Source organism: Hypanus sabinus, chromosome 1 (genome assembly GCF_030144855.1).
Source record: "Hypanus sabinus isolate sHypSab1 chromosome 1, sHypSab1.hap1, whole genome shotgun sequence".
NCBI classification, from domain to species: Eukaryota; Metazoa; Chordata; class Chondrichthyes; order Myliobatiformes; family Dasyatidae; genus Hypanus; species Hypanus sabinus.
The window spans coordinates 8,949,600-8,970,962 of NC_082706.1; the positions used below are offsets into that span (position 1 = coordinate 8,949,600).

General features: G+C 48.7%; 1 protein-coding gene across 1 annotated transcript in view; it reads left to right on the plus strand.

The window, feature by feature from the left end:
- The window catches only part of ggcx (gamma-glutamyl carboxylase), a 68,562-nt gene that overhangs the window by 23,318 nt on the left and 23,881 nt on the right, over positions 1-21,363 (plus strand). The window contains exons 6-8 of the mRNA XM_059964050.1: positions 13,877-13,983; positions 17,939-18,102; positions 19,480-19,751. Coding sequence (XP_059820033.1) covers positions 13,877-13,983; positions 17,939-18,102; positions 19,480-19,751 — 543 coding nt within the window. The remainder of the gene's footprint in view (positions 1-13,876; positions 13,984-17,938; positions 18,103-19,479; positions 19,752-21,363) is intronic.

A 21,363-nucleotide genomic window follows, 5' to 3' on the forward strand; every position in this document is an offset into this window, starting at 1 on the left:
ACATCCCGACCCAGGGACCACCCCTCCACGCCCGTGCTCGGCGGCTTCCCCCGGACAAGCTCCGACTGGCGAAGGAGGAGTTCCAGAGGATGGAGGAATTGGGGATCATCCGGCGGTCTGACAGCCCGTGGGCCTCCCCCCTGCACATGGTACCCAAAGCGACGGGGGGCTGGAGACCATTCGGCGACTACCGCAGGCTGAATGAGGCTACCACACCGGACCGCTACCCTGTGCCGCACATTCAGGACTTTGCAGCAAACCTGCACGGCGCACGGATCTTCTCCAAGGTAGACCTCGTCCGAGGGTACCATCAAATCCCGATACATCCTGACGACGTCCCCAAAACGGCTCTCATCACCCGGTTTGGCCTTTTCGAGTTCCTCCGCATGCCATTCGGCCTGAAGAATGCCGCACAGACGTTCCAGCGGTTAATGGACGCGGTGGGGTGGGACCTGGACTTCACGTTCATCTATTTGGACGACATCCTCATAGCCAGCAGCAGTAGTCAGGAGCATCTGTCCCACCTCCGTCAACTCTGCGCCCGACTGAGTGAGTACGGTCTTACAATCAACCCCGCCAAATGCCAGTTCGGACTCGATACCATTGACTTCCTGGGCCACAGGATTACTAGAGACGGGGCAACCCCTCTGCCCGCTAAGGTAGATGCGGTCCGCCACTTCCCCCGGCGCACCACGATCAAAGGCCTTCAGGAATTCGTAGGTATGGTCAATTTCTACCACCGCTTCCTCCTTTCAGCTGCCCGGATCATGCGCCCCCTGTTCGCCCTGCTGTCCGGTCCGGGCAAGGACATTACCTGGGACGAGGAGTCCGCCGCCGCTTTCGTTCAAACAAAGGAAGCTTTGGCGAAGGCCGCAATGCTAGTACATCCCAGAATGGACGCCCCTACCGCCCTCACAGTGGACGCATCTAACACGGCAGTTGGTGGGGAGCTGGAGCAAATTATCGCAGGTCGCTGGCAACCCCTGGCGTTTTTCAGCAAACACCTGCGGCCGCCCGAGCTCAAGTACAGTGCTTTCGACCGGGAACTGTTGGCGCTCTACCTGGCAATCCGGCATTTCAGGTACTTCCTAGAAGGTCGGCCCTTCACCGCGTTCATGGACCACAAACCACTTTGCGTTTACGAAAGCGTCGGACCCCTGGTCGTCCCGCCAGCAACGCCACCTGTCCTACATCTCTGAATACACGACGGATGTCCGGCACGTCTCGGGTAAGGACAATGTCGTGGCGGATGCGCTCTCTCGCCCTACTGTTAATGCCCTTTCCCAAGGGGTAGACTTTGAGGCACTGGCAGAGGCGCAGCAGGCGGATGAGGAGATTCCGAGTTACAGAACCGCAGTCTCCGGTTTGCAGCTCCAGGACCTCCCTGTAGGCCCAGGTGAGAGGACCCTACTCTGTGACGTCGCCACCGGCCAGCCCCGTCCCGTCGTCCCGACAGCCTGGCGGCGCCGTGTTTTCGACTCCATTCATAACTTGGCGCATCCCTCCATCTGGACGACTGTCTGGATGGTTTCCAGCAGGTTCGTTTGGCACGGACTCCGCAAACAGGTCAGTGAATGGGCCAAAACGTGCATGCACTGCCAGGCGGCCAAGGTGCAGCGGCACACCAAAGCCCCACCGCAGCAGTTCCATCCTGCCCACCGGCGTTTCGACCACATTCACGTGGATATCGTGGGCCCCCTGCCAGTGTCGCGCGGAGCGCGGCACCTCCTGACTATCGTCGACCGGTTCACAAGATGGCCAGAGGCGGTCCCGCTCACCGACACCACCTCCGAATCTTGCGCCCGAGCCCTGATCACCACCTGGATATCTCGCTTTGGTGTACCGGCCCACATTACCTCCGACAGAGGCGCCCAGTTCTCCTCCAGCCTGTGGTCAGCTATGGCCAGCCTTTTGGGGACTCAGCTGCACCACACAACTGCCTACCACCCACAGTCGAATGGGCTAGTGGAGCGTTTCCACCGTCACCTGAAGTCGGCCCTCATGGCCCGCCTGCGAGGAGCCAACTGGGCGGACGAGCTTCCCTGGGTCCTACTCGGCATCTGCACAGCGCCCAAGGACGACCTGCACGCCTCGTCGGCCGAGTTGGTATATGGCGCGCCCCTGGTCGGCCCCGGGGAGTTCCTACCAGTCCCACGGGGGCAAGAGGAAGATCCCACAGCAGTCCTGGGCAGACTACGCGAGAAGCTCGGTAACCTGGCCCCCATACCCACTTCACAGCACGGGCGGAACCCGACCTGCGTACCCAAAGACCTGCAGAACTGTAAGTTTGTGTTTGTACGAAGGGGCGGGCATCGGCCACCGCTGCAGCGGCCATACAGGGGGCCGTTTATGGTGCTCCGGAACAATGGGTCCACGTTCGTGCTGGACGTTGGGGGGAAAGAGGAGGTTTTCACAGTGGACCGCCTCAAACCGGCCCATGTGGACCTGGCGCAAACGGCCGAGTTTCTGACACCTCGGCGCAGAGGCCGACCTCCCAAGCAGGTTCTGGCCCAGACTGTGGACATTGGGGGGTGTATCGCCGGTTCTGGGGGGGGGGGGGGGTTATGTGGCGACCCATTTCCTGGCACATCCGAACCGGCTCACAATTAGATAGCCTACGGGGGGTTTGCGAGCACAAAGCTTTGGAGCCTCTGCGCCATGGGGGGCAGGTTGAGGGAGGCTTAAAAGTGAGGCTGAGGATTTCGAATAAAGTTTTTTCCTTCGACTGCAGTTACCATCTCTGTGTTGTAATTTTAGCGCTGCGTGTAGCACACCACTACACTTTGATAATAAATTTCCTTTGAACTTTGAAATCATTAGCTGTGGGTTTTAAAGAATGTTAAAAGAGAAGCACTTTGTAAATGGTAAAGGTGATGTAATGCCAAAGAAATGCAATGGTCCAAGTAAGTAGACAATTAATACACGCAAAATGCTGGAGGAACTCAGCAGGTCAGGCAACATCTATGGAGAGTGATAAGCTGTTGATGTTCCAGGCTTAGATCCTTCATCGGGACTGGGAAGGAAAGGAGGAAAAGGCAAAATAAGTTGGGGGGAGAGGAAGAAGTACAAGGTGACAGATGGGTGAAACCGGGTGGGGGGGGAAGGCGGGTGGGGGGAGGAGAGACAAAGTACAAAGTTGGGAGGTGATAGGTGGTAGAAAGTAAAGGGCTGAAGGAAAAGGAATCTGATGGGGGAGGAAGGTGGATCATGGGAGGGGGGACAATGGAGTGAGATGATGGGCAGCTGGGGAGAAGAGAAGGCGTAAGAGGGGGAGTCAGAATGAGGAATGGAAAAAATAGAGAAGGGGGACGGGAAAGGAATTTTGGTAAGTTAGAGAAATTGGTGTTCATGCCGTCAGGTTGGAGGCTACCCAGTTGGAACTTGAGGGGTTGCTCCAATCAGAGTAGCCTCATCATGACAGAAGAGGGGGAAGAAGAAGAAGAAGAGAAGATTGTTGAGTTAATGTGGTGGAGAGTTGGTGGAAATGATGGTAAAGCTGTTGGAGTTTGGATTTTGGTAGAAGAGGTGGTGAAGCTATACAAAAGCCTGATTGACCGCGTAATCCTTTTGACTGATCTGGGGGAAGGGTTTTGTGGATTTCAAAGGAATACAGTGTAGCTGTACTAGATCATGTCTGGATTACAAAGATTGTATTACATGACAAAATTATACAAACCTGAGATGTTTTATGTAGGGCTTAGAAGAGTAGGCATTGATCCGATGAGAATTCTCAAGATATTGAAGGGTGTTAACAGGTGGAACATTATATGAACTTGAGCCAAGGTTTTCATAAGTTGCAAATGTGTTTTTTGGAAAACTAGCAGAGGTTTGTCAGCCTTTTCCAAAATGGGTTGTTTACTGTGTTTTCCCATTGAGGTTTGTGTCATAAAGGCAGGAATACAGTCTCAGTGGATTGGAGAGCATGTCTTGTAAAGAAAGGGTGAGCAAGCTCAGGTTTTTCTCTTTGGAGTGAAGGAGGATGAGAGATGACTTAAAAACGTGATGAGATGATGAGAGGCATAGATAGAGTGGACAGCCAAAAACATTTTCCCAGGCAGAAGTGGCTAATACAAGGGGGCATTACTTTAAGTAAAGCAAGGGAGAATATCAAAGGCAAGATTTTACATAGGGTTCAGAGTCATAAGTAAGTTTATTATCAGAGAGTGGTGAGTGCATGGAATGCACTGCCAGGGGTGGTGGTAGAAGCAGATGCATTTGATGCATTTTTAAAAAAAAAACTCTTAGATAGGCGCATGGTTGAAAGAAAAATGGAGGGAAGGGTTAGATTGATTTTGGAATAGGTTAAAGGGTCAGTACAAAATCATGGGCCGAAGGGCCTGTATTTTTATCAACTATGGAAGATGCTTGAGGGATTAGTGGCCAGATGCTGCACTTCCATCGTACAGAGGCATGGTTCCAAGCAACACACACAAAATGCTGGAGGAACTCAGCAGCCCGGGCAGCATCTATGGGGGAAAAAGTACAGTTGATATTTTGGGCCGAGACCCTTCATCAGGACTGGAAAACAAGCTAGAAGGGTGGCAGGAGGATGGGGTGGTTCACGTCTGCTCCCACCCCATGAAATGGAAGAGACGAGGTTAAGGGCAGTGTTGATGGTGGAAGGGAAGTCCCTTTCTTTGAAGAAGGAGGACACCTCCTTCATTCTGGAATGAAAAGCCTCATCCTGAGAGCAGATGCGGCGGAGACGGAGGAATTGAGGGAAGGGTATGGCATTTTTACAGGTAACAGGGTGGGAGACGGTATAGTCCATTGGTCTGAATGGACATCAGTAGATAATCTGTCTCCAGAGATGAAGAAAGGGGAGGGAGGTGTTGGAAATGGATCAGGTAAATTTGAGGTCAGGGTGGAAGTTGGAGGCAAAGTGGACAAAGTTGACTTGTTTCGTGTGGGTGCAGCCATCGCTATAGGAAAAGTGGGGGGGGGGGGATGGTTACCAGTGTACGCATGGAACATAGACTGCTCTGTGTAGCTGACAAACCGGCAGGCATAACTGGGAGCTGTGCGGGTGCCCATGGATACCCCTTTTGTTCGAAGGAAGTGGGAGGAACCAAAGGAAAAACTATTAAGAGTGAGGACAAGTTCCACTAGGCAGAGGAGAGTGATGGTGGAGGGGAACTGGTTAGGACTGGTGTCCAGAAAGAAACGGAGAGCTTTGAGGCCTTCCTGGTGGGGACGGAGGTCTATAGGGAATGGGCGTGCATAGTAAATATAAGATGATGGGGGCCAGAGAACCTGAAATCATTGAAAAGATCCAGAGCGTGTGAAGTGTCACGGATATGGGTAGGAAGGGACCGAACCAGGGGGGATAAAACAGAGTCGAGGTATGCAGATATGAGTTCTGTGGGGCAGGAACAAACCAAAAAAAAATGGGTCCACCTGAACAACTGGGTTTGTGGATCTTGGGTAGGAGGTAGAAACGGGAGGTGCGGGAACTATAAGGTTGGTGGCAGCGGATGGGAGATCCCAAGCGTTATTAAGGTTGGTGATAGCGTGGGAGACGTTGGCCTGATGCTCGTTAGTGGGGTCCTGTTCGAGAGGCAAATAAGAGGAGGTGTCTGAGAGTTATCACTGGGCCTCAGCAAGGCAGAGGTCAGTCTGTCAGACTACTACAGCATGTTACCCCCCCCCCCCATCTATGGGTTTGATGGCATAATTTCAAGTCTGCATTAGGCAGAGTGGGTGGTGATGTGGACCAAGCACCTTCCACTGAATGGTCAAAATGATGTGAAGGAAGTCACTGAGATATCCAAACCTCCTGGGCAACTCGGCAGCAAGACTGAAGAGCGGCAGAGAGGACTGTGGGTCATTAGGAGATGGTGCTTCGATGATACCAGCCTGGATTTTCAACCCTGTACGTTGAGGGAAGTAGTGACGCTGCTAAGATCCTTACAAGTGTTGTGAATCGTCCAAGAGGACCTTGTCGTAGGGTTTGGAGCCTCAATGACCAGTAGAGCTACGTTGGCTGGAGTCAGCGGTTTATGCTTTGACCCTTGGTAGGGTGACCCATGCCAAACAGGTCAAAGGGCAGAGACCAGACTAAGAATAATCCACCTGTTCTCCAGATTTGGGGGTTCAGTTGTTATGGAAACAGCAACGGAGAATCCTTCTGCATCTGAGTGTGATGGCATTCCTGAGAATCCAGAGAATCCAGGCTGACCATAGCTAAACCGGGAGGAAGCTACTGGCACAACGAAGGAAGCCCTGAAAAACCACATCTGGGGCACACGAGAGAAGATGGCCAAGGGGGAGGGGGGGGCCTTCATTGCTGCCCTAAATGCAAGTGGTGTAGTGGGCAGTAAATGCAAATGTTTTGAACGTTGTAAGGAGTTTTCATTTCAACACCACAAAGAGTATATTGAAAAAAACTGTCTAAGTTAAGAATGTACAAAGTGAAACCTGTGACCTTTTTTGTTGTTAACATGGCAACACCTCCATGGATATCCGAGCTAACATTTAAACCTCAGTAGGATTAATCAGACGAATTATCTGATTAGTTATCTCATTGGGTCCTTTACAGTACGAACACTTACAACCACAATCCCTATATACACTCAGTGGCCATTTCATTAGCTACACCTCCTCCCTTGCTCATTTATGCAAATATCTAACCAGCCAATCATGTGGCAGCAACTCAGCGCATCAAAACTTGCGGACATGGTCAAGAGGTTCAGTTGTTCAGACCAAACATCAGACTGGGGAAGAAAAGTGATCTAGTTGACTTTGACTGTGGAATGATTGTTGGTGCCAGCTGGGGTGGTTAGGCTATCTTGGGAACTGCTGATCTCCTGGGATTTTCACACACAGCGGTCTTTAGAGTTTACAGAGAATGGTGTGGAAAAACAAACTTAGTGATTGGAAGTTCTGAGGGAGCTAACACCTTGTTAATGAGAGAGGTCAGAGGAGAATGGCCAGATTGGTTCGAGCTGACAGGAAGGTGACAGTAACTCAAGTAACCACATGTTACAACAGTGGTGTGCAGAAGAGCATCTCTGAACACACAGCATGTTAAATCTTGAAGTGGATGGGCTACAGCAGCAGAAGATAACAAACATACATTCTGTGGCTACTTTATTGTAACCCTCTGGGTCGCCTCAGGCTCGCTCAGCTCGTTCTTGTATAGGGGGAGCAGCCTTTGGCCCCACCAAACTGGGTAATCAGCTGGTGTGGATGCTGTGTGATGTCCCCGCCTCGCCTCGCCCAAAACCAGTACACCATATGCGATTAAATGAGTACAATTTATAAAGGTTACTATAACTAAGTGATTAATAACGATACAGTATATATGAAGAGAAAATTAAAGAAAAGGCGCCAAACTTATCAAAGTCCAAACCACTTCGTGCACAGCCGTTGGAGCTCAATTACTGAAGTCTTCTGGCCACCATTCGATCCCCTCCGAACTCCTCGACTCGCAGCTCAGGACCCTCCGAACTCCTCGACTCTCCAAACAGCTCAGGACCCTCCGAGTGGTCAACCAAGCACATCTAGCTTCATCCCCCCCCTCCTCGGAGAATCTCCCAGCCTCGGACCCCCCTTTGGGGTCCGATCCTCGCCCAGCTTAGAGCATTGCGTCCTCTCTCTCGACCCCCTCGCGCCGATCTGCCCAAAAGCCCGTCAACAAAAGCTTACAGACTCAGAAGAAAGAACATTAATCCCCATTTGGTTTACAAAGGAATACCATTCTCGTTATCAGTAAATTAGCATTCCTGCTAGTTAACAAAAAGAAACCCTTTCCCAACAGTAACAAAGAAAAAAAAAGAAACCCCCTTTACACACTTCCTCCACCAAATAAAAGTCATGTCCTCATGACTACTAAATAACTCGCCACCTTTCCTGCCAACACACCGTAACCCAAGCACAAACAGTGACATCTCCTCCCCACACAGTAACCCTCACGCCCTGTTCCTCAGGCGCTACTTAGGCCAACTATCTGGGAGTTCCCTAACCCTTCTGAGGCCTCCATACCCCCTCACCTAAACCCTTCAGGCTCGGACACAACTGGGAATATCTTGGGCCCACTACCAACTCCTCTCTCAACCTCTCACTCATGCCCCACACTGCACACAGCTAACCCTCCCCGCTACACCTGACTCAATGGGAGAAGGGCCAAAGGTCTCGTCCTCAATCGAGGGAAAGTCAGCAAAAGGCAGCATGTACCACACATCCAGCACATCATCCATCGAATCTGTATTCTTCCTCATTCCTGTGATCGGTAGCTGCTGTTTGATCTTCTCCAAACGGAAACACGTGGCCTGCACTGCTCCCGCAGACTCTTCAGCCTCCTGTTCAGTATTCACTGCACTTCTCTCCAGCTTTTTCTTCCTCATGACTTCTTCCAGATCAACTTTCAGATTTTGCACTTCATTTGAACTGTCATCTTCAGGTTCCCTTCAAGCTTCCGCTTCTCTCTTCTGAGATTCGTCTGTAATTTCTTCACCTCTGTAAACTCCCCTCTCCGGGTTCTCAGTTTGCTATTACCCTCAGTCAGACAACTTTCTTCATTCTCTCCAACTTGTAAGTCTTCCGAATGGTTCCAGATCACTTTCTTCAGTCTCTCCGTCTTCATTTCAAACTTGATTCCATAGAGACAGTAAATCACGAGCTGCGACCTTCACCAGCCCTGGCACGTGTCCCGAAAACACTTTAACTCGGTAGTTCTCAGCTGCTCCTGCAACGACCTCACTTCATATTCTCCTGAGGCAAATCCAAACACCAAGAGATCATCCACATACACCAAAACTCCAAACGCCTCCACATCCCCTATGGTCTTCCACCTGCCCCGCAGGAAGGTTGCAAGGGCTCCAGATATGCCCTGTGGCATCTTTTCGGACCCGAAGACTCCTAGGGAATTTATAACAGCCGTCTTCTCCTTGTCGGCCCCACTCATCGGGATCTGGCAACATCCACTCCTCAGATCCAGCACCTTAAACCATTTCGCACCACTCAGACAGGCCATCGCCTCTCCGGCCCTCAGGGCCATATTCTGGTCACTGGCAGTGCGCCTCTTCAACGCAATATAATCCATACACACGCTGCCTACATCTTCCACGGCTGTAGGGGCCAGTCGCCGCAACCTCTCTCTCTCCGAGGTGTCTTCAGCAGTCAACTCCGCTCCCTTGTGGTATTTCGCAGCGTCCACTAAGAGGGTCTCACCCTCAGATACTTCCCCCAGGCCGTACCACCACTGGCTCTTGTTTCAATTCGGAATCAGCCCAATGCTGCTACACACGTCCACACAAGCAGCTCGAAACTCTGGGTGCATCGACAATGCCTCCAAACAACGCTCACCCGCCTCCTCCGGGCAGGCCCCCAAGCACACCAGCAGGATATTGGTTCTCTCTAGAACAGAAACGCTGCCCGTCTCAACAGGGTCCGGACACATCAGCATTAACGATTCATGAACCTCAGTCTCCTCCACATTTGCCTCTAAGAACTCCATTTTCACTGACCAACAACCGTCGTCTGGATAATCACCGGCACTGGTACCCCGAATCTCCAGTGTCTTCAATGTCGTCAAGGGTAAATGCTTCCAATAACGGTTATGAAACAAACTGTACAGCAACTTAACTGGCGCCCCAGTGCCGAGGATGGCTTTAACTTGACTTCCATCCATCCGTAACAACACCTGTGCGCGTGGCCCCTCTAAGCCTTCAGGAATAGAGTCTGTTCCTTTCGGGAGTTCCTTGGTACATTGCTGGGAACGTGCTCCCCCAGAGACCCCAAGCCGTTCCTCCACTGGGCCTCCTCTAAGTTTCCCGACACCTCTCGAATCAACGGAACAACTGATCCCCTTGACAGATCCCCTTGGCACCGCAAGCAATTTATCTGCCCCCCTAGGCAAAAAGGGATACCCTAAAAACTTCCCACCAATCTCCTGCCACAGATATAATAAGCCCCCCAGCTGCGGCATTTGACTTCCAGTCGAACCACACGCATTTTCCCACACTTTCCCAGAACTGGCAGCGGTCACTTCAAGGTAATTGCGCCTGACAGTTCTAACAAAGTCACCAGCCCGCCTACTCAAACTTTCAACCCGTCCCTGTCGCTTTTCCTCAGCCAAGCACTGCCACTCACCCAACAACTGAGGGGTCCGCTCCGCCCACGCCTCCGCCCCTTTAGGGCTGGACATTATTCTAATAACCGGGCGGAGCCCACCACTGCTGAAACATCCCAACCTGTCACTCCTCACTCTCCAAACAGTACGGACAACCCATGGTCCCACCACCATTTCGTCAGCACTAGTCGGAACTCGAACAACGACCTCCAGGCTACCAATAGCAACCACCCCACCCAACACACACAGCGATAACCAGCAATCACACACCCACAAAGGCACACCAGCTCTTCGCCGCAGACACAATTTAAATAGGGTGATCACACAGCCTCCACTGAAATCAATCCCGGACGAGCACCCCACAATGTAACCCCCTGGGTCGCCTCAGGCTCGCTCAGCTCGTTCTCGTCTAGGGGTAGCAGCCATTGGCCCCACCAAACTGGGTAATCAGCTGGTGTGGATGCTGTGTGATGTCCCCGCCTCGCCCAAAACCAGACAGTACACCATATGCGATTAAGTGAGTACAATTTATAAAGGTTACTATAACTAAGTGATTAATAATGATACAGTATATATGAAGAGAAAATTAAAGAAAATGCGCCAAACTTATCAAAGTCCAAACCACTTCGTGCACAGCCGTTGGAGCTCAATTTCTGAAGTCTTCTGGCCACCATTCGATCCCCTCCGAACTCCTCGACTCGCAGCTCAGGACCCTCCGAGTGGTCAACCAAGCACATTTAGCTTCATCCCCCCCCCCCCCCCCCTTGGAGAATCTCCCAGCCTCGGACCCCCCTTTGGGGTCCGATCCTCGCCCAGCTTAGAGCATTGCGTCCTCTCTCTCGACCCCCTCGCGCCGATCTGCCCAAAAGCCCGTCAACAAAAGCTTACAGACTCAGAAGAAAGAACATTAATCCCCATTTGGTTTACAAAGGAATACCATTCTCGTTATCAGTAAATTAGCATTCTTGCTAGTTAACAAAAAGAAACCCTTTCCCAACAGTAACAAAGAAAAAAGAAGAAACCCCCTTTACATTATTATATAGAGTAGACATTGAGAGGTCGTTTCGTATAGAGTGGGAGGTTAGGACCAGAAGGCACAGCCTCAGAATAGAGCGTCAAAGCTTTGAAGAGTGGAGTGACATTTGCAATTTTCCAGTCTTCGGGAACCACTCCTGACTCAAGTGATTCTTGAAAGATCATTACTAATGCCTCCACAATCTCGTCAGCTACCTCTTTCAGAACTCTGGGGTGTGCACCATCTGGTCCAGGTGACTTATCTACCTTCAGACCTTTCAGTTTCCCAAGAACCTTCTCTCTGTAATGGTAACTTCACACACTTCATGTCCCCTGACACCTGGAACTTCACCACACTGCTAGTTTCTTCCACAGTGAAGACTGATGCAAAATACTTATTCAGTTCGTTGTCCCCCATTACTACCTCTCCAGCATCATTTTCCAGTGGTCCGGTATCTAAACTCACCTCTCTTTTACACTTTATGTATCTTCTGGTATGCCTGATGATATAGTTGCCTGGCTTACTTTCATATTCCATCTGTATCTTGATGACTTTTTTAGTTGCCCTCTGTTGGTTTTTAAAACCATCCCAGTCCTCTTATTTTCCACCAGTCTTTGCTCTATTAGATGCCCTCTCTTTGTCTTTTATGTTGACTTTGACTTCTCTTGCTAGCCACGATTGTGTCCTCTTTCCTCTAGAATACTTCTTCCCCTTTGAAATGTATATATCCTGTGCCTTCTGAATTGCTTCCAGAAACTCCAGCCATCATCCCTGCCAGTGTTCTTTAGCAATCAGTTCTGGCCAACTCCTCTCACATGCCTCTGTAATTCCCTTTACTCCACTGTAATACTGGTACATCTGACTTTACAGACAGACAGACATACTTTATTGATCCCGAGGGAAATTGGGTTTTGTTACAGTCACGCCAACCAAGAAAAGTGTAGAAATATAGCAATATAAACCATAAATAATTAAATAATGATAAGTTAATCATGCCCAGTGGAAATAAGTCCAGGACCAGCCTATTGGCTCAGGGTGTCAGAAACTCCGAGGGAGGAGTTGTAAAGTTTGATGGCCACAGGCAGGAATGGCTTCCTATGACGCTCAGTGTTACATCTCAGTGGAATGAGTCTCTGGCTGAATGTACTCCTGTGCCTAACTAGTACATTATGGAGTGGATGGGAGACATTGTCCAAGATGGCATGCAACTTGGACAGCATCCTCTTTTCAGACACCACCGTCATAGAGTCCAGTTCCACCCCAACAACATCACTGGCCTTGCGAATGAGTTTGTTGATTCTGTTGGTGTCTGCTACCCGCAGCCTGCTGCCCCGGCACACAACAACAAACATGATGATAGCACTGGCCACCACAGACTCGTAGAACATCCTCGGCATCGTCCGGCAGATTAGCTTCTCCTTCTCAAATTTCAGGGTGCATTCAATCATATTGTGATCACCCTCCCCCTAAGGATTCTTTTACCTGAAGCTCTCTAATCAATTCTGGTTCACTGCACAACACCCAATCCAGAATAACTGATCCTCTAATGGGCTCAACGACGCGCTGCTCTGAGAAAAGCATCTCGTAGGCATTCTGGAAATTCTCCCTCTTGTAATCCAGCTCCAACCTGATTTTCCCAATCGCCCTGCATATTGAAATCCCCCATGACTATTGTAGCCTTGCTCTTTTAGCGTGCATTTTCTACCTCCCATTGTAGTTTGGAGGCAGCATCCGAACTGCTGTTTGGGAGTCTGTATACAAGTCTCATCAGGGTTTCTTTTACCCTTTCAGTTCCTAACGATTAAACGCCTTCCGACACTGTATCACCTTTTTGTAATGATTTGAGTTCCTCCAGCATTTTGTGTGTGTTGCTGTGGATTTCCAGTGTCTGCAGACTTTCTCTTGTTTATGGTTTGCTTCTGTACAAGTGACCTGCCAGAGCCCTGTCCTCCTGTCACCTCAGCTGTGGCGGCGTGGTAGCGTAATGGCCAGCGCTGTCACCTTGCATCACCAGCGATCACCGATCGGGGTTCGATTCCTGCCGCAGTCTGCAAGGAGTTAGTACGTTCTGCTCAGATTTCCTCCCACAACCCACTAAGACGTATGATTAGGGGTTGGTAAGTTGTGGTCGTGCTATGCTGGTGCCAGAAGCATTGTGACACTTGCGGGTTGTCCCATCGCATACCTTGGACTGCGTCAGTTGTTGACACAAAATGGTACTCGTCTCTGTACATTTTGATGTATATGTGACAAGTAAAACTAACCTTTTGCCCAGTTCAGAGCCTCCTCCCCACTGTCCGTGAGCCAAGACAATCTGTAGGATTTGTTGCTGGGGTGGCTGTGGAGGCCAGGTAGAGGTTGATAGATTCTTGATTGGTCAGGGTGTGAAGGGATACGGGGCGAAGGCAGGAGAATGGGGCTGAGAGGGAAATTGGCCAGCCATGATGGTGGAGTAGGTCTCGATGGGCCAAATAACTTGATTCTGCTCCTATATCTTATGAGAACTTGTCGGAGAAGAAGTAACATCACTTGGGTCAGTTTGGAGTCGATGGATTTTAAATTCATGGGACAAACGGGGTTAGAAGACTTGATAGTCGGCATGGACATAGAGCGCCAAAGCACCCGTCTGTGTTCATCCCCTCGTTGTTCCTGTTTTCACTGGTAAGCCTATATAAGTGTCCAAGTTTGGACGGTTACACTGGATGGGGTTTTCCAAAACATGGACCTAAGTCAAGAACTTGTTGCGTTTTGTTGCACCAGTCCACCCACATCCCTCCTTCCCTTTTCAGATCTTCATTGTCTATTTCATTGCTGGTGTGAAGAAGCTCGACGCTGATTGGGTGGAGGGGTACTCGATGAACCAACTGGCAGGGCACTGGCTGTTTGATCCTTTCAAGTAAGTGACTCTTTCTCCAAAAAGTGTGGGGAAAAACTGCTGATTCAGAAAATAATGCAGAAAACCTCAAGAGCTCTTTCTCTGTCTGTGGAGTAAGCAGAATAGTTAATGTTCCAGGTGGAAGCCACCTGTTAACAACAGCTCTGAGCAAGAGCCCTGTACTTGCCACGTTAACCTGTCCCATCCAAAGTTGCCTTTGAAATTCCCGGCCTCCCAGCAGTTTCCGTACATGTGCAACAATACAAAACCTTGGGGAATGTTTGGCATTCAGCCGGAAGGCATCGAAGAAAAGTAAAAAAAACGCTAGCAAGAAATTTAAAACAGATTGAAAGAGCTTCTATTGATTATGTTGATTTAAAAAGTTAATGTGGGTCCCATGCCGATTGAAACAGAAGTTACTCTGTGGCCATTTTATTGGGTATAAACATACATATGCTTGTTAATGCAAATATCTAATCAGCCAATGATGTGGTAGCGATTCAATGCCTACACACATCAACCGGGCAGACTGCCTGGCAATGTTTAGGGGGTATGTTCGTGCCCAGGTAACTATTGAAAAAGAACACGCGCAGTCCACAGCGGCCTTGGAGGAGTTTCGAGACCGTTGGGTTCCGTGGGGTGTAAATGCCATCGTGAATGGGGATGGCAACATTCTGGTGTAATGTCTATTGTCTATTTGTAGTTCAGTAATTGTGTTTGCCACTGTTTTGTATATATTGTATAGCACCGATATTTGTAATAAAGGATTTTGTAATAATAATAAAAAAAACACAGGTTCAGTTGTTGTTTAGGCCAAACATCAGAATAGGGAAGAAATATGATCCAAGTGACTATTGAATGATTGTTGGTGTCAGGCAGCATAGTTTGAGTTTGAGTATCTCATACGCACAACCGGTGAGTGGGAGTTCTGTGGGCGAAAATGCCTTGTTATTGAGAGAGGAGAATGGCCAGACTGAATCAGAATCAGGTTTATTATCACCAGCATGTTAACTTAGCAGCAGCAGTTCAATCCAATACATAATATAGAAGAAAAATAAATAAATTACAGTGTATGTATATTGAATATATTTTAAATTGTGCAAAAACAGAAATAATATAAAAAAAAGTGAGGTAGTGTTCAAGGGTTCAATGTCCATTTAAGAATCAGATAGCAGAGGGGAAGAAGCTGTTCCTGAATTGCTGAGTGTGTGCCTTCAGGCTTCTGTACCTCCTACCTGATGGTAACAGTGAGAAAAGGGCGTGACCTGGGTGCTGGGAGTCCTTAATAATGGACGCTGCCTTTCTGAGACACCACTCCTTGAAAATGTCCAGGGTACCTTGTAGGCTGGTACCAAGATGGAGTTGACTCAATTTACACCCCTCTGCAACTTCTTTTGGTCCTGTGCAATAGCCCCCCCCCCCACCCTTCCCCCATACCAGACAGTGATACAGCCGGTCAGAATGTTCTCCACGGTACATTTGTAGAAGTTTTTGAGTGTTTTTGTTGATATAACAAATCTCTTCAAACTCTGAATGTAGTTGCTGTCTTGCCGCCTTTATAACTGCATCGATATGTTGGGACCAGCTTAAGTCCTCAGAGACCTTGACTCCCAGGAATTTGAAACTGCTCACTCTCTCCACTTCTGATCCCTCTGTGAGGATTTGTATGTATTCCTACGTCTTGCCCTTCCAGAAGTCCATATATAGCTCTTTTGTCTTACAGACATTGAGTGCAAGATTGTTGCTGTGACATCACTCCATAGTTGATACATCTCACTCCTGTAAGCCCTCTCACCTCCATTTGTTGTATCATCAGCAAGTTTGTAAATGATATTTGAGCTATGCCTAGCCACACAGTCATGGGTATAGAGAGAGTAGAGCAGTGGGCTAAGCACACACCCCTGAGATGCACCAGTGTTGATCATCAGCAAGGGGGATGTGTTATCAATCCACACAGATTGTGGTCTTCTGGTTAGGAAGTTGAGGGTCCAATTACAGAGGGAGGTACAGAGGGCAACTTATCAGTCAGGATTTTGGGGGTGATGGTGTTAAATGCTGAGCTATCATCAATGAACAGCATCCTGACATGGGTGTTTGTGTTGTCCGGTGGTCTGTGGCCGTGTGAAGAGCCATTGAGATTGCATCTGCCGTTGATCTATTGTGGTGATAGGAAAGTGACAGTAACTCAAATAACCAGACGTTGCGACAGTGGTGTGCTGAGGAGCCTCTCTGAACTCGCAACATTTTGAACCTTGAAGTGGACGGGCTACAGCAGCAGAAAGCCTCACTGGTTTCCACTCCTGTACCTAATAAAGTGGCCACTGTGTGTATATTGTAGAGTAGGAGTACCGGAAAGAATCAGAACATTTGTTTTATTCTCGTGGAAAATGCACAGACGATAGAGAAGTGCCATGTCGTTGTCCTAGAGCAATGTGGCAGAGAAGCAGGCCATTCGGCCCATCTCATCCGTGCTGATCAAAGTGCCCAACTAAGCCATTGCTTAGGTGCGACTCATATCCAGGGGTTCCGACTCTGGGTCCATGGACCCCTTGCTTAATAGTATTGGTCCATAGCACAAAAAGGTTGGGGAAGGTCAAAGGAAATTTTTATTATCACAGTAAAAATGTGTCACCATGTCCAACCCTGAGATTCACTTTCCAGTGGGCATACTCTGTACATCTATAGAATAGTAACTGTAACGGGATCAATGAAAGATCAGCCAGAGTGCAGAAGACAACAAACTGTGCAAATGCAAATATAAACAAATGGCAATAAATAACAAGAATATGAGATGAAGAATCCTTGAAAGCGAGTCATGTCTTTTCCAAGTGTCTTTTAAATGTTATGTCTGCCTCAAGGACTTCCTCTGGCAGCTTCTCTTATAATCCCACCTCCCACTGTGTAAAGAAAATGCCCGTTAAATCTTTAAGTCTTTCCCCTCTCTTAAATCTGTACCCTCTTGTTTTTGATTCTCACCCCTGGGGGAAAAGACTGTGAATACTTATTCTATTTTTACCCTCCATTGATTTGACGCATCTCTACAAGGTCACGCTCCAATCTCCTACACATAAGAGACCGAGGGAAGACTTTGCAGGGATATTAACTGGTAACTTTTTTGTAAATTTTCTTTTCTTTGTGTCGAGACTGAATAGGGAACTCAAAGAAATGAAATACTAGTTTTTAAAAAAGACTACATTCAGTGGCCATTTTATCAGGTACCTCCTGTACCCAGTAAAATAGTCACTGAGTATCCGTTCATGATCTGCTACTGTAGCCCGTCAAGATTCAACATGGTGCACATTCAGAGAGGCCCCTTCTGCACTCTGCTGATGTACCGCATGGTTGTTTGAGTTACTGTCGCCTTCCTGTCAGCTTGAACCAGTCCGGCTATTCTCCCCCGACCTCTCTCATTATTAAAAAAGGCGTTTTCACCCACAGAACTGCCACTCACTGGACGTTCCTTGTTTTTCACACCATTCGCTATAAACCCTAGAAACTGTTGTGCGTGAAAATCCCAGGAGATCAGCAGTTTCTGAGAGACTCCAACCACCCCATCTGTCACCAACAATCATTCCACAGTCAAAGTCACTTGGGTCACATTTCTTTCCTATTCCCAACTGAACCTCTTGACCATGTCTGCATGCTTTAATGCATTGAGTTGCTGCCACATTATAGGCTGATATATTTGCGCTCACCAGCCCGTGTAGAGTTGTACCTAATAAAGTGGCCAATGAGTACAGAACGGTTGAAAGTAGGGCTGGAAGAGCAATTAAATCCCTAGCGGTGGTTGAGGAGGGTGTAATGTGTGATGCTTTGTGTCAATTTGTGGCTGGTCTCCACATGGGAGACCAGCCTCACCCCCCAGAACAACTGGACAGGGTTCTGACCCACCGGCCACTGCTTCTCCTGTTGCATTTACTTCTCCGGTGACTCTTGACGATGTGCCGTGCTAATGTTCGCCTCTCTCCTTGAACAGGCTGGTGCTTTCAGAGGAGCTAGTGAGCCTTCTGGTTGTGCACGGAGGAGGTCTTATGTTGGACCTGTCAGCTGGTTATCTTCTCTTCTTCGACATCACCCGTCCCTACGCCATCTTCTTTGTCACGTACTTCCATTGTATGAACTCTCAGCTCTTCAACATAGGTAATCGCATCTGCCGCCAGCTTCATTTCATTCTTTAGTGGTAAATATATATTGATAAATCTAAATTTAATTGTAGATTTATAAAAGTAAAGTTAGTGGTAATTCACCCGCTTCCGGGCTCGATTCATGTTTTAGTGGTACACCTCAGATATCTGCACTCGACCGTGGGCTCCAGTCCAAATACGCTCGCGCTGTTAAACCAGCCTCCACTACCCTCGGGGACAGAGAATTCCAGGGATTCACTACCCTCCGAGTGAAGAAATTTCTACACACTGCAGTTTTTATTGGCCTCTTATTTTGTTGTTATGTTCCCTTCAGATTCATTTATCACATATACAGCAAAACATACAATGAAATGTGTCTTTTGCATTAACAACTTGCTGGCGGAGCCACACGTTCTTTATCACCTTTTTAAGGTGGGGGCTGTTTGGAGGCCCCTTCCTCCGGGTGGGGATGGAGGACAGTCTGTGTGTGTGGGTGGGTGGCTGGGAGAGGGGGATAGGGCTGGCGCTTCGTTGTGTTCTGTGTTGTCTTGCTGAACGTTGTGAGCAGGGTGTGTCAGTACTGGAATGTGTGGCAGCACTTGCGGGCTGCCCCCGGCACGTCCTTGCATCGTTTGTGTTAACAACCATTTCAGTGTTTCAATGCACAGTTATATTATGTAACTTCAAAGCATTAAACTACTTCAAAGGAGTCTGAAATACGGGTCTGACTCCAAGTTTACTTTAAGCATGGCACACACGTATCACCTGTATAGCTATATAACCTGTAAAGAAACAAGCAATAATGCTTAATCAAACAATATATATATGATTACTCAAATATTACTAAAATTCTAAAATACCCAGCAGTCATCATTATGTGCTGTGTCGTATGACGTGGGTGATCACGGTCTCTCCATGACCATGATTGTTCTTGGCAAATGTTTCTACAGAAGTGGTTTGCCATTGCTGCCTTCTGGGCAGTGTCTTTACAAGATGGGTGACCCCAGCCATTATCAATACTCTTCAGAGATTGTCTGCCTGGTGTCAGTGGTCACATCACCAGGACTTGTGATCTGCACCGGCTGCTCATACAACCATCCACCACCTGCTCCCATGGCTTCACGTGACCCTGATCAGGGGCTAAGCAGGTCCTATACCTTGCCCAAGGGTGAGTTGCAGGCTAGCGGAGGGAAGGAGCACCTCACACCTCCTTTGGTAGAGATGTGTCTCCACTCTGCCACCCACAATCTACAGTACATGATAGTTCGAAGTCTGAGTCAGCTCTGACCATGGCAGCGCATGTCCCTCGCCCTAGGCTTACAGCAGAGTTTGGGATCCCGTTTTTCAAGTGGTGTGGCTTCGTTTATTAATGGAAATACGATTTCCTTTCCAGGGATGTTCTCCTACACAATGCTGGCAACATCGCCACTGTTCTGCTACCCTGACTGGCCCAGGTCGTTCATTCGGAAGTTCCCAGGCTTCCTGAGGGCAGTGCTCCCGCTCACTGATCCGCCCCAGCCCAGCGACTCGTGCGTGCCTCCCATCGGGGAACAGGGCAGAAGCACGGAGACGCCGCTCACATTGCGACAGAGGCTGGGGGCAGTTTTCGTCATCATCTACGTTGCCGAGCAGTTCTTCCTGCCTTATTCACACTTCATCACGCAGGTGGGTGATCGGGAGCCTCTGGCTGGAGAGGCAAATGGCAGCCGCTAATCAGAGTAACGCGCATGCAGAGACTTGCAAGGGAAGACAGTTTGATCTGAGTGCTATGGTGCGATATGATTTTGTCATTAATACCAGGAAACACAACCTCAGTCTGTAGCACTCAGTTGTCCCCAGATGATCAGTGAACCCTCCAACCCTGAGAATGGGTAAGATTAGAACTGGACCCCGGGGTAGGGGGTTGAGTGGTCGTGTGTCTGTACCCGATGAGGGGTTAGTAGTAAACCAGGGAAATGTACCTGGTGAGCGGGGAGTGACTGGTCAAAGCCGAGTAAAGATAAAGATCAGCTTTATTTGTCACATGTACATTCAACCTACTGTGAAATGTGTCGTTTGCATCAAATCAAGTTAACGAGAATCGCGCTGGGCAGCCTGCAAATGTCAACGTGCTTCCAGCACACAGCTCGCTAATCCCAATCCGTACTACTTTGGAATGCGGGAGGGAGCCGGAGCTACCCGGTCACGGGAGAAGGAGTCTTCACACCCCTTACAGACAGTGGTAGGGATTAAACCTGGTCGGTGATTGCAGCTACTTTAATGGTGTTAAGCTGATCGCTACTTTCCAGGTGTACGGCTGCAGTGAGCAGCATCGCAGGCACGTACGCTCAGACAAGACGCTCTCAAGAAAAAACATAAATTATATAAGAAAGAATAAAAGTCAAGTCACCTTTTATTGTCATTTTGACCATAATTGCTGGTAGAGTACACAGTAAAAACGAGACAATGTTTTTCAGGACCATGGTGCTACATGAAACAGTACAAAAACTACACCGAACTATGTGAAAACAACACAGAAAAAGAAACTACACTAGACTACAGACCTACCCAGGACAGCATAAAGTGCATGAAACAGTGCAGGCATTACAATAAATAATAAACAAGACAATAGGCACAGTAGAGGGCAGTAAGTTGGTGTCAGTCCAGGCTCTCGGTATTGAGGAGTCTGATGGCTTGGGGGGAAGAAATTGTTATAAAATCTGGTCATGAGAGCCCGAATGCTTTGGTGCCTTTTCTTAGAAGGCAGGAGGGAGAAGAGTTTGTATGAGGGGTGCATGGGGTCCTTCATAATGCTGTTTGCTTTGCGGATGCAGCGTGTAGTGTCAATGTCTGTAATGGCGGGAGGAGAGACCCCGCTGATCTTCTCAGCTGATCTCATATCTGCTACAGGGCCTCGCGATCTGAGATGGTGCAATTTCCATACCAGGCAGTGTTTGCACAGGGGTTGTCCTGTCCAGTTGGCGTGGTCTTTCATCGATTCTATTATAGTTATTGGATTTATTGAGTATGGCCACAAGAATAGAATCTCAGGGTTGTATACATGTACTCTGAGAATAAATTTACCTTGGACTTGAGACAGACAGAGGGTTCATATAACTTCATAGATACTGCCCAACCTGGTGAGTTCCTCTTGTGTTTTTTGTGTGTTAATTCAAAGTCCATTCTAGTACAAAGCGGTTAACGTGTTGCTGTACTGGGGTAATGATTAGGCTTGTGCGGGGTGGTTCAATAATTGAATGGTTGAACGTGTCCCTGAACGTGGTGGTACCGGACTGTA